This window comes from Pangasianodon hypophthalmus, chromosome 20 (assembly GCF_027358585.1).
Source record: "Pangasianodon hypophthalmus isolate fPanHyp1 chromosome 20, fPanHyp1.pri, whole genome shotgun sequence".
NCBI classification, from domain to species: Eukaryota; Metazoa; Chordata; class Actinopteri; order Siluriformes; family Pangasiidae; genus Pangasianodon; species Pangasianodon hypophthalmus.
The window spans coordinates 9,577,638-9,592,006 of record NC_069729.1 but is presented as its reverse complement, the minus strand read 5'-3'; the positions used below and the strand labels follow the sequence as shown (position 1 = coordinate 9,592,006).

The 14,369-nt window shown below is 37.1% G+C and overlaps 1 protein-coding gene across 2 annotated transcripts in view; it reads left to right on the top strand.

The window, feature by feature from the left end:
• The window catches only part of timm17a (translocase of inner mitochondrial membrane 17 homolog A (yeast)), a 109,706-nt gene extending 98,312 nt beyond the window's left edge, over positions 1 to 11,394 (top strand). The window contains exons 7-12 of one of the 2 annotated variants that reach the window (XM_053227062.1): positions 6,278 to 6,377; positions 6,511 to 6,574; positions 8,828 to 8,956; positions 10,002 to 10,103; positions 10,266 to 10,376; positions 10,488 to 11,394. In XM_053227062.1, the coding sequence (XP_053083037.1) occupies positions 6,278 to 6,377; positions 6,511 to 6,574; positions 8,828 to 8,956; positions 10,002 to 10,103; positions 10,266 to 10,376; positions 10,488 to 10,558 (577 nt within the window). In that variant the 3' untranslated portion in view covers positions 10,559 to 11,394. The remainder of the gene's footprint in view (positions 1 to 6,277; positions 6,378 to 6,510; positions 6,575 to 8,827; positions 8,957 to 10,001; positions 10,104 to 10,265; positions 10,377 to 10,487) is intronic. The other variant, XM_026935609.3, reaches the window with a different exon arrangement.
• Positions 11,395 to 14,369: the final 2,975 nt, after the last annotated feature.

Genomic DNA, 14,369 nt, shown 5'->3' with positions numbered 1-14,369 from the left:
GCAATATTCGCCCACTCTTCATTGCAAAAACGCTCCAAATCTGTCAGATTGCGAGTGCATCTCCTGTGCATGGCCCTCTTCAGATCACCCCACAGATTTTCAATCGGATTCAGGTCTGGGCTCTGGCTGGGCCATTCCAAAACTTTAATCTTCTTCTGGTGAAACCATTCTTTTGTTGATTTGGATGTATGCTTTGGGTTGTTGTCATGCTGAATGATGAAGTTCTTCATCTTCAGCTTTCTAGCAGAAGCCTGAAGATTTTGTGCCAATATTGACTGGTATTTGGAACTGTTCATAATTTCCTCCACCTTGACTAAGGCCCCAGTTCCAGCTGAAGAAAAACAGCCCCAATGCATGATGCTGCCACCACCATGCTTCACTGTGGGTATGGTGTTCTTCTGGTGATGTGCAGTGTTCTTTTTGCGCCAAACATACCTTTTGGAATTATGGCCTAAAAGTTCAACCTTGGTTTCATCATACCATAACAAATTTTCCCACATGCTTTTGGGAGACTTCAAATGTGTTTTTGCAAAATTTAGCCGGGCTTGGATGTTTTTCTTTGTAAGAAAAGGCTTCTGTCTTGCCACCTTACCCCATAGCCCAGACATATGAAGAATACAGGAGATTGTTTTCACATGTACTGCACAGCCAGTACTTGCCAGAAATTCCTGCAGCTCACTGTTGCGCCACATTTTCTCCACTTGATGATGATGTTCTTCACTGTGTTCCATGGTATATCTAATGCCTTGGAAATTCTTTTGTACCCTTCTCCTGACCGATACCTTGTAATAATCAGATCCCTCTAATGCTGTGGAAGCTCTCTGTGGACCATGGCTTTTGCTGTAAGATGCGACTAAGAAAATGTCAGGAAAAGCCTACTAGAACAGCTGAACTTTATTTGGGGTTAATCAGAGGCACTTTAAATGATGGCAGATGTGTACTGACTCCTATTTAACACGAGTTTGAATGTGATTGCTTAATTCTGAACACAGCCACATCCCCAGTTATAAGAGGGTGTGCACACTTATGCAACCACATTATTTTGTTTTTTTATTTTTACTCGGCCCCCCCCCCTAAAAGATTTCTTTCTTTTTTTTTTTTTCAGATGTGTTGTACAGGTTATAGGTCACATTAAAGGTGGAAAAAGTTCTGAAATGATTTATCTTGGTCTCATTTTTTTACATCACCAGAAACCTGGCATTTTAACAGGGGTGTGTAGACTTTTTATATCCACTGTGTGCCAGTTTTTAATGTCTCCATCTCAAGTAGTCAATAAAAGAAAATGCTTAGTCCACTCCCTGACTGTAACATTCAACATCATAACACTAGTTTTTGTCTGATCTGAACAAAAGAATTACATTTGCCTATATCAATGAAAAATAAAAGTGCTTGCAGGATTTCTAAAGAAAACATTAAACAAATGTGAACAAAAAAATAAATACGGATGGTGATTTTCAGATCCTTTTAACTTGGATTTCACATGTTATTCCAGTTTGTATGTGTGTCAGTTCTTATTTTTTCATGCCAAGGTTTTTGTGGAGAAAGATAAGCTGGTCAACATACCCAGTTGTCAGGATAGCTGAGGGTACTCCTGTTTGTGTTCTTTCCACCAACTGAGAGGATTTTTTGGGTGTGGCAAAGGTATTTCTTCTAGACTTCTTAATCTCAGCTGCAGAAGCATCATGTGCAGATTTTGGTGCAACATTGTCTTTAGTAGAGGCAAAGGCCGCTTTGGGTGTTCAACCTCCTCTGACTGGTCAGTCTCCTCCACTGGACTGTCTACCTGCTGAAAAACATCAAAGCATCAGATCAAGCTATTATATTACAGTAAATTTATATTAACTACCACAACACATAATCTGAGCCCAAATTCATCCTATTGCACATTTCTATTTTTGTACATAATTATCCAAATCCAGCTATTAAAACTACATGGTCATCAATATATTTCATTTGTATTTATTTACTCAAATTTATACACTTAAAATCTTTAAAGCTATAGTTCACCCAAAAATGAAACTTCTGCCATCAATTACCCACCCTCATGTCGTTCCAACTCCATAAGACTTACGTTCATCTTCGGAACAGCGAAGATATTTTTAATGAAACCTGGAAGATTTCTGTCCCTCCATTGAGAGTACATGTAACCAAAACTTTTAAGCTCCAAAAAGTTCATAAAGGCATTGTACAAGTAATCCATGTGACTCCAGTGGTTTTAATTCCAATTTCTAAAGTGATATGAATTCTTTGTGTGCAAAAAAATAAATAAAATTAAGTCTTTATTCACAAAATATCTTTACTTTTGCATAGATCTCTGACGCGCGTTCACGAGAGATCCACAACGCATGCATATTGTGTTGACACAATTTCTCAAGGTTATGGCATCCAGGAAATGCACACTTTAGCACCATTCTGTAAAATAAACCAAGACCTAAAGCAAAATCAACTTAGAATGTAACAAACAAAGCTTGTATACAGTGTCCAAAGGAATGCACTGGTGAGCTCAGCAACACCAAAAGGCCTGAAAGACTATGGAAGACAATGAAAGTGGATGAATGCTGAATTCTTTCCTTGTTGAAGGAAAAAACCCTTCACAATATCTAGCCAAGTCAAAAACACTCTGGAGGAGAACAGAAAAGCCAGATAAGATTTTGCTCATTTAAAAAAAAAAAAAAAAAAAAAGCCTGACCAGTTCTGATGCAAGATTAACTTGTACCAGAATGATGGGAAGAGTATGGAGAAGGAAAGGAAGGGCACATGATCCAAAGCATAAGCATACCACATCATCTGTCAAATGTGAAGGAAGTGTTATGGCATGGGCATGTATGGGTGCCAATAGAACTGGTTCACTGGTGTTTATTGATGACGTGACTGTGAAGTAGCAGGATGAATTCTGAAGTGTATAGACCTATACTTTCTGTTCAGATTCAGTCAAATGCTGAAATTTGTGAAAATTGTGTCAGTACCCAAATACTTAGAGACCTGACTATATAATATATGCACACATTGTGCCACTTTAATTGCAAAACCTGTACACCTGCTTGGCAATTATCCAATCAGCCAAAGATACAGGTCAAGAGCTTCAGTTAATGTTTACACCTACATCAGAATAGTGGAAAAATGTGATCTCAGTGACTTTGACCATGGCATGGATGTTGGTGCCAGACGGGCTGGTTTGAGTATTAACTGTTGATCATCTGGGATTTTCATGCGCAGCAGTCTATAGAATTACACAGAATGGTGCAAAAAACATCCAGTGTGTGGCATGGTACTGCGGGTGGAAATGCCTTGTTGTTATGAGAGAGGTCACAGGAGGATGGCCAGACTGGTTTAAGTTGACAGGAAGGCTAAGGAACTTAAATAACCAATCTTTACAACAGTGGTGAGCAGAAACGCTTCTCTGAAAACACAACACATGAGGCAGATGGGCTACAACAGCAAATGACCACATCAGGTTCCATTTTGGTCAGCCTAATCAATTCAGACATAATCGGAGGCTGCAATTGGCACAGGTTCACCAAAACTGGGCAGTTGCAGGTAAAAGGCAATGTTTTTCCCCTCTTTAACTGCGCAGTTTCTGTCCAGCTTCTGCTGTTGTAGCCTATCCACTCCATGGTTTGAGCTAGGGCTGCACAATATGTCAAAACTATCGAAATATCGCAAATGCAAATATAGAATTATGTTATCGCAAGGGCTTGCGATAACTGAATGATTTTAATACTTCAAAAAGTTACAAAAAGTCAAAGTTTTAGGGTGACGCAGATAGCAGAGAATGCTTTCTTTTCCTCAAAAGAACATGAAACGTATCTTGGTTATGCCATTTTCAGTTTTTAAATATATAAATATAATTTAAATTGATTTTACACACTTATAGTATTATCGTACCACATATCGCGTTATTTAACAAGTTATCGCATATTGCAATTTTCTTCAATAGCTTGCAGCCCTATTTTGAGGTTCCTCTACTTGAATGACTGATTGGATAATTGTATATCCATGCAATTATCCAATCAGTCATTCAAGTAGAGGTGAGAACTAGACTGAAATATTGCATTTAGGCTGTTTAATTGCCAAATAATTGAGGTTAGTAACAACAGAAGTAGCTACTATAATGTTAGCTAGCAATGTTACATGATTATTTTTACCCTTGTGTTGGCAACCTTACTAGCCATCTTACTAGTGGTTACATGGGTGACAAGCATTTGCTAGTGGAGATTAGCTAGTTCTCCTACCTCACTTTCGCTCCTTTTTTCAATTCAATTAAATTTTATTTATAAAGCACTTTTAATAATGTACAATGTCACAAAGCATCATCACAGAAATTAAAAACTTTATATTTATCCCTAATGAGCACTCCACATGTCATAAAATGAAAAAAAAAAAAAAGAAGAAAAAAAAATCACTAAAGTCCCGCTTTTTTCCTGAGATATCACAACTTTAGTAAAATACTGCCGTTTCTCTTCCAGGAATAGTGTGTCTTCGGAAGCTATCAGAGGGTGTTTTCACATATAGTTATTTTTAAATGAACCATACTTATTCCTGTTAAAGTGTACCCGAAAGGGAACTAGCTGCAAATGGCCTCAGTGCTTTTGGTGTTCACAATACAAGTGGACTCAAAAGGGGACTCAATTCTCTTTCTGGACATTTTAGCATTGCTGAGCTCTCTGACCACTTGTTCACACCATGACTCTTTTACACAGCTATTACACTACGGTAACACTGAATAGTGCCATTCAAAATGGTTGCTTTATATGATGCTATCATTTGCTGTAATGCTATGATTTGGTTGAAAAATAGAGCAGGCAAAACAGATTTGAAGTAAAATACAACCATCAAAATCAATTCATGATTCATGCTATAGAGCTATTGACTGTAGTATTTGCTGATGTGAGTGATTGGGGTAGACAAAATACACATGTTCACATATGCACAAAAAACGCTGAGTCATGGATCTGAGACCATTTGGACACTGAAACGGACCAAGTGTGAAACACCCAGTGTCGCACTCAGAGTTCCAGATTGGTTGATCGCAGAAGAGATTTCCCATGCTTGAATTATGTATTGCTGTATTGCATTATGGGTTGTAGCTTCTGGTGAAAAGAGGAGCACAACATAAAATCTTGAATTCTGCTAAACCATGGACAGTAAGCGATATAGTCCTGTGCAACAGAATAATTCAATTAAATTTTATTTGTATAGTGCTTTTAACAATGGACATTGTCACAAAGCAGCTTTACAGAAATATATAAATCCAGGATATAAATTTTAAGTGTATGAATTTTTCCATAATGAGCAAGTGACTGTGGCAAGGAAAAACTCCCTGAGATGATATGAGGAAGAAACCTTGAGAGGAGCCAGACTCAGAAGGGAGCACATCCTCATCTGGATGACAACATATAGTGCAATTATAAATAATTCCCTTCTATAACTGTGTAGTACAGGGTCAAAAGGTGCAATTGTATAAACAGGAAAATTCATTATAGTTTTCAGATGAGGCCTATGTTGCTGAAGTTATCAACTGTTCACTGATGAAGACTTGAATGCAAATTGCTGTTGAAATTATTTTTTAAAAATGGTTTAAGACAAAAGTATTATGTGGCTGAGGAAACCCGTTTGGAAAACAGAACGCTTATTTGTCTTTCGGATGGGCCTCCTGTCAGTCATTTTAGAGACATTCCCCAACGCTCCTTCACTCTGCCCTCAGCTAACATGCTAATATTGCAGCTTAGAACTCATAAGAGTTGTTATAAATAAACGACAGCAACTGCACTGGTGAACGTCCTCAAATCATTATGAGCTGAATTTTGCATGTTTGTTTATTATTATTAGTGTGCTTGAAAGTGATGTCATGACAGTCCTAGCTAATGTTAACTCTAGTTGAACAACCATGGGTTCTGAGGGAGGATATTTACTTTTATGAGTGGGAATGGAGGTGGGCTCAAGGGAGTAAAAAAAAAAAAAAAAAAAAATTCATTCAAATCTTATTCAACCCTACCTACTTAACCAGTAGAGACCACTAAAGGAGGCACTGGGAATGATCTTCAGGTAGGATGAAGAAGTGCAATAGATGGTGCATCAGTGGCTGTACACGCAAATGGACTCAGGGAAATATGGACACATGTTTAACACTGGAGTGCTTACGTTGAATGAAATGGAGATTATGTAGAAAAACTGTACACTTTTGTGATACCTATTTGCAATAAACGATGCAAAATAACAAAAATAATGATTTTCATTTGACTCACCCCACTATTTACCTATGATCCTCTTCTTTTAGCCCCTGGAGGATAGTGGACGACTGTGGGGGTGCCTTCACCATGGGAGCCCTAGGTGGAGGAATATTTCAGGCTGTCAAAGGCTTTAGAAATTCACCTTCTGTATGTTTGGCTGCTTTATACTTTTTAATCCTTTTTTGACTCTTACATTTTTTTGTGTGTGTGAAAATGCTTTATGGGAATCTCAACCATGTCTGTTAATTTAGTCTTGATGGATTTATGGTTTTTATCATAGGGCATGAACCACAGGTTGAGAGGAAGCTTGACGGCCATCAGAACCAGGGCTCCACAATTAGGAGGTATGAATACACTGTACACCTCAGCATTTTTGAGTCCTCTGTCCAATGCTCCGTTTCGTGAACAGTTCTTCTCTATCAAACAGCACAGCTAGTTAAGAAATGCAAAGCCAGTACCATTTGTATCTTGGCTGAGTGCTTGTGTTGTGTTCTCATCACTTAATGCAAAGAAATCAAGCGATAAGAAAACATTACTATAGAGAAATTAATAATGATTAATCTGATACATTTGTTTAAATTAAGGTCTAAACTGCTTAAATTATTTTTAATTGACAACAGTGAAGGATTGGATGAAGGATTATGAGTAATTTGCTGACCCGTGTGGTGGAAAAGCGCCACAAGTATTATACAGCTCATAATTGATCACCGACATAACTGAAATCAAGTTTTCAGTTCATTAATTTAATATTTTTTTGCATGTTAATATTTTTGCATGTACAAGTGACTGCAAAATATCAGAATTTTAAGTTGTATTTGCTGTGCTAGATAAGGGGAGGCAGGCAAGTAAAATGTGAAAATGTGAGCTGTATAAAAATATATATATATATATATATATATATATATATATATATATATATATATATATATATATATATATATATATATATATATATATATATATATATATACACAGTGAGGTCAATAAGTATTTGATCACCCTGTGATTTTGCAAGTTCTCTTACTTAGAAATCATGGAGGGGTCTACAATTTTCAGCATAGGTGCATTTCCACTGTGAGAGACAGAATCTAAAAATAAAAATCCAGAAATCACATTGTATGATTTTTTAAACAATTTATTTGTGAATTACTGTGTCAAATAAGTATTTGATCACTTAAGTCAAAAAAATTTTAATATTTGGTACAGAAGCCTTTGTTAACAATTACAGAGGTCAAACGGTTTCTGTAGTTCTTCACCAGGTTTGCACACACTGCAGGAGGGATTTTGGTCCACTCCTCCATACAGATCTTCTCTAGATCTGTCAGGTTTCGGGGCTGTCGCTGAGCAACACGGAGTTTCAGCTCCCTCCAAAGATTTTCAATTGGATTTAGGTCTGGAGACTGGCTAGGCCACTCCAGAACCTTGATAAGGCTGTGTGCTTTGGGTCATTGTCATGTTGGAAGACCCAGCCACAACCCATCTTTAATGCTCTGACTGAGGGAAGGAGGTTTTTGTCACAATACATGGCCCGTTCATCCTCTCCTTAATACAGTGCAGTCGTCCTGTCCCCTGTGCAGAAAAACACCCCCAGAGCATGGTGCTTCCAGCCCCATGCTTCACTGTAGGTATGGTATTATTGGGATCATACTCATCATTCTTCTTCCTCCAAACACGGCAAATGGAGTTAAGACCAAAAAGTTCTACTTTGGTCTCATCTGACCACAGGACTTTCTCCCATGACTCCTCTGGATCATCCAGATGGTCCCTGGCAAACTTCAGACCGGCCTGGACATGGGCTGACTTAAGCAGGGGAACCTTCCGTGTGATGCAAGATTTTAAACCATGACGTCTTAGTGTATTACTGATAGTAGCCTTGGAAACGATGGTCCCAGCTCTCTTCACGGCATTGACCAGCTCCTCCCGTGTAGTTCTGGGCTGATTCTTCACCATTCTTAGCATCATTGATACCCCATGAGGAGAGATCTTCCGTGGGGCCCCAGTCCGAAGGACATTGACAGTCATCATTAGCCTCTTCCATTTTCTGACAATTGCTCCAACAGTTGTTCTTTTTTCACCAAGCTGCTTGGCAATTGCCCCGTAGCCCTTTCCAGCTTTGTGAAGGTCTACAATTTTGTCTCTTGTGTCTTTTGACAGCTCTTTGGTTTTGCCCATGTTGCTACTTAGACTTTGGCTGATTGTGGGGTGCACAGGTGTCTTTATGACAGCTAATGACCTCAAACAGGTGCTACTACTTTAGAATCATGAGCAGAGTGTAGCTGGACTATTTAAAAGCAAAATAACAGGTCTTTGAGGGTCAGAAATCTGGCTGATAAGCAAGTGATCAAATACTTATTTGACACAGTAATTCACAAATAAATTGTTAAAAAATCTCCGGATTTTTATTTTTAGATTCTGTCTCTCACAGTGGAAATGCACCTATGCTGAAAATTGTAGACCCCTCCATGATTTCTAAGTAAGTTCTTGCAAAATCACAGGGTGATCAAATACTTATTGACCTCACTGTATATATATATGTGTGTGTGTATAATATATATATATATATATATATGTCAGTGTTTAAAATCTGACTGTTGCAGGAAGCTTTGCTGTATGGGGTGGGCTTTTCTCAATGATCGACTGTGGCCTAGTGAAAGTGCGTGGAAAAGAGGACCCGTGGAACTCAATAACTAGTGGAGCCATGACGGGCGCTATTCTTGCTGCAAGAAGTAAGTATATAGTTGAGTGTCCATTTTATTATGTTGGCTTGACAAAGCCAACATTCTGTTCTTATTAAGCTTATTATTATTATTAGTAGTAGTAGTAGTAGTAGCGGTGGTGGTGCTGCTTCCTATAGCATCACTATTTTTATCGCATAAAATTATTATTATTATTATTATTATTATTATTATTATTATTAATAGTGGTACTTGCTATGCAATTCAAGCATCACTATTATAATTGGGAATAAAACACAGGTGTCGCAGCTCGGCCATCATTCAAATGAAATGCTCATATCACATCTCCTCTCATACATCTTAGGGGGTAGACCTGGCATATAAACGTCACATTTTGAAATATTCGCTGGAAATGTCCAGAAAATGACATTATTCCAGCCCCATAGACAAAAATGGGAAATTTTGTGTGCACATTAACTCCCAAAATAAGTGGAATCACGAAACTACCGCAACATAGACATGTGACATATCAGAACACTTGGCTCAATGAGACTCTCACTTCATCTATCTCTCTATCAATGCCACACACCCTCTCCATCCACTATCAACCTACCAGTAGCACACACCCTCTCTCCATATTTCTTTCTATCAATCTACCTGTATCACTCTCACTCTGTTTAAAATTAGCCGTTTGCTATTAAGCAAGCTAATGTTACACTAACTGCTGTGTGTGAATAATAACATTAGCCATGTTCGCTATTATGCGAGCTAACCTTGCACTAAACGCTATGTGTGAATAAAAAAATTAGCTGTGTTTGCTAGTAACTGAGCTAATGTTACGCTAAACACTGTGTGAATAATAAAATATATGGGTATTCTAGTGACGTCACGTGCACATTAATCCCCAAAATAAGTGGAATCACAAAACTACCTCAACATAGACGTGATGCATTAAAATGCTTAGCTCTATGAGGAGAACTGCGTTATGGGTATTCTATTGACGTCACATGCACGATAACACGAGAATTTATATGTGGCTTTTATATATATGACTTTTATAACTGTGTCACTCTTTCCTTCTGTCTTTCAACTTTAGACTATCTTGAAGCTTATGAAACAGTTTCAAACTTTCAGACTGGTATTGTCAAGCCAACAACAAAGTTTGTTGTGACGAACATTACCTGTCTAGTTATTGTTTGTAAGTTGGGTGTAAAAGTATAGTTTGTGATGTTTATTTCCTTACTAGTCATTGAAAGAATCAAAATAGACTGTAAATATAGAATGGCTATAGACACACAACCATCAGTTTATTTACCCTTGCTGTGTCAAGTTGGTGCTGATTGAAGTTCTCTATATTTAGACGGGCCTGTGGCTATGGTTGGTTCTGCAGCTATGGGTGGCATACTGCTAGCATTGATAGAAGGTGCTGGAATCCTTCTCACAAGGTTTGCTTCATCACAGCTCCCAACTGGTGAGTGTGCAAAATATGAGAATGGCTTGTAGCATATCTTACCAAAAGCAAAAAATGTTTTAACTTGAGACCTTAAAGACCCAAGAAATTAATTTCTGTCATTTTTATCAGGTCCACAGTTTGCAGAGGAACCACCCTCAATGCCTGCCTCATCCTTTGGTGACTATAGACAGTACCAGTGAGCAGCCACATCATTTTCAAGCCATTTTAATATTCCATGAACTCATGGGGTATTAAAATTACATAGAGCACCGATGGAACTCATTCATTTAAGTTGTTTTTGCCAGTTGTTTTTTTCTCTCTATTTAAATACAGGGTCACTTTTGCTTGGACAAGAGCAAATGCCTCCTTTGTGCTTCTCTTTTGATGTGTCTGGGTTTTTTCATCATTCTTTTAGTAATAACAAATAAAGACAAATTTCAGGAGACTTAGGGATTCAAGCAAACTTAATTTTCTTAAAGTATGCTTTTTGTCTTGATGTGTGAATGTAAGCATCTTTGCCTGTACATATAAGGTTGAACATGTTTGCAGTTGTAAAATATTTTACCACTAAGCCCTTCTGGAGAAAGAAAATTGTAAATTAATTTCATACATCTTTACCATCTGAACATATCTGTAAAGTATTCATTTTTGAAGCAGATATTTATTTTGTAACAGAAGTAAATTGTGTTCATGTAAAAACTCAAATTGATGTAGTACCGTATGTATTTCAGGTTAAACAAAAGAGCTTTCGAGTGGTAGAAATGAATAAAACCTTTGTGCTTTTAAACTAATATCAAGGCACACGAGGAAATAACCATTAAATTATTGTGATGCCAAACCAGAAATTATTTTAATTTGTAGAAGAGCAAAAATAATTGCTGTCAAAAAGCATTTGGTGTATTCTAGAGAAAGTGAGCACATTTGTGTATGCCATAACTGAAGCAAAATAACAAAATTAAATGAAGTTTTTTTTTTTTTTCCCAAGCAAAGATTGTTCAGTATGATAGAAACTAAAATAAAGTAACTGTATAAGTAATGACAGTGTTTTTAGATTTATTTTTCTGTTAGAATGATTTTATTAAAATAAAAAAACTTGAAAGTGGACAGAAAACAATCCCACAATACCAAAAGCAATGCTCTATCCCAGTTGCGAACATAACATGTTCGTCTGGCCACCTGAGTAACGTTAGCAATACCCCTTGCTGCATCAGAAGATGGATTCACTAGCACTGATTTACATAGAAAATTAAAGCCATAACTACCTTGTTGCTATTATCTGGGAAAGATTTTATATCATCAGTTAATCCAGGCTTAAGGAACCCCGGTGTAAGGCGAACGTTAATCCTGTCCATGACTGAGGAGTAATGTTTGCGAAGTTTACATTGCGAGAGCCACATTTATTATAGTTCAGAAGTGACTCCATCGTAGAAAATCACATGCGCTATGGATCATTTGACTTTGATTTCAACAGCTGAAAGTGAGTAATTTGTATAAATTTTCCTCAAAATTAGTTAAAAATATTCTGTGCACTGAAGTAATGATCGCTTTCAATAAAACATGCATCGTTCAAGAAGAGAAATATGTGATCTGCACGTTCTTTGTGGTAAAATATTGTGTTAAAATGAGGAAGAAATGGCATGGCCATGGACTGCTTGTGTAGATTAATTGAACTGTTGTGTACACCAGTTTTAATTTTGACAGCAGATTTTAATTTAGTTTTAGTCATAGTCTTTGAACTAAAATGCAATTTTAGTTTTAGTCATATTTTAGTCATCTGCTTTGTTTTAGTTTTACTCTAGTTTTAGTGGACTAAATCTACTGTACATTTAGTTGACTAAAATATATTGGGTTTAATTTAAGTGTAATTTAGTTAAACTATTGTAATATACAAAATATTCTAAATTAAAATTAAATAAAGCCAAGTCTCATTAAATATATGGAATATAGCCTTTCCATAAAAGACCAAAAATTAGATATGCATTGTTTATAACTTGCACATGACATTCTTCATTATTTAAAGCAAAAGTGCAACTCCAAAATTATAAAAAGAAAAACTGTATTTGGCAGTAATGCCATTGCAAATACTGTATGACCTGAAAAAATTACCTGAATCAGCAGTTCTCTGTTAATAATAAACAGTTTATTTATATCATAAGGAATATGTTAAACAGCAAATGTACTGAAACAGCCCCTTCCTTCTTACACCTCAACAAAACAACAAAATATTATTTTGGTGCTAATTCAGTATTAAAATAAAAACTGCTAGGCTACAATGCCAACAATGCATGGAACTAAAAACCAACTCATCTTATTTTCAGCATTGACAGTAGAGGTCAATATCTAATTAAACTAACAGACCTGTAAACATACAATGAGAATGTGCATATTGTTGCTATAAGAAGTGCTATCAGTGGCAGTCAATACAACAGTTCTATTTGATTCGATTCATTTCAAAAGGAAAGCATTTTGTGCCAATGTGACCCTTGCTTTATTGCACCGACCTCTAGTGAGGTCCCGTTACACTGAAAACCATTTCTGCAAAACCATTTCTGCTTGAGAAGCTGGCATAGCCAACAGGTCTAAAGCAAAAGGTTTCAACTTGTGATAAAAAGTGTCACTTTTTGCCAACCAAAAGTCTATTCCTGTTTCTTCAGTGATGGGTTGCTGTGAAAGCTCTTCCTTATACTTTCTGATCTGCTCCCTCATGCTGGTCGTTGAGGTCTTCTGTCTAGGCCTTCTGTGGCATTTTGAAAGAAACCGAAAGACTGGCAGCTTTGATGAGGAGGGTGCATCTTCTGGTTCCTCAGGATTTTCCTCTTCTGCATCATCTTCAGACTGATCCTCATCTTGTGTGTGTAGCAGAGTGGATTTTTTGATCACATACTCCTCTGCATGTTTAAGAAGTTCCTCAATATTGTCATCAGCCACATCAACTAGAGTTTCACAGACAGTAGGGTTGACAAAGCCGGCAGCTGCTGCAAGTGGTGAGAACTTTGCATCAGTTGGATCCAAGAGCCAAGCAAAACGCTGGTTAATAATAATAAATTATGCCAAAAAACACTGAGAACAGCTTTTGCATTTAGAAATAACACACATAAATCTCGGATTATGTTAAATGTGGGGCTGCGTTCAATGATCTTTGCATTGCCTTGTTAAACAAGATTGATTAACATTTTGATGACTGATTCGCTCATTTCGTTCACGAACGTACCACGAACTGGCAGAGGTGCGCCTGCGCACGTGTACTGTCATGCCAAAGAGGGAGATTAGTGAACGACAAATATGAATCAATGCATTAACTGAATGAGATCGTTTAGGCCTACCTAAAACATAAAAAGTCAGATTCGTTCACAAATGTAACATCGCTATCTTACATTAAATAAAAATGAACATTTTTTTTTCAAACGTGCACTCTTCATTTTGTTACATAACCGATTCAATGTGAGGACAGCAACAAATACCATTTATTATCTTTAGCATGTCAATCACTTTTAATGTACGATCTAACAGAGTCACTTCTCTAGTTAGTACAGATCAGTGAGAGGCTATACAGTTTCAGTTATGCAAAAGCACACCGACTCAGATAAGCTGACAAAAGAGCATTAGCAAAAAATGTCATGCTTACCTTTGTGTGAATTTCAGGATGATTCAAAAAAATAGATGGGACCATATTTCGCACTTTCTGTAGAATACGCCATATAGAAAACATTCGTCCAATCTTTCTTTTGATCTTTCTACCAATCGTGTGTACAAAACTGCCATTTACAGTCCGTGCCGAACATATTAGAACAGCATGGCCAGTTCTCTTGTTTGTGCTATTTTGGATTTGAGATCAAAAGATGAATAATGGATGATGGATCAGAATTTAAGCTTTCATTTCCTGCTTGCATTCTTGTTTTGGGTTGCTTCTCCAGGTTTGTTGCTTCTTTCAGTTGATGTTTGTTTTGGGGGTTTCACCCTTCAGTCTCCTCTTCAGGAGGTGAAATGCATGCTGGGTTAAGGTCTGGTGAT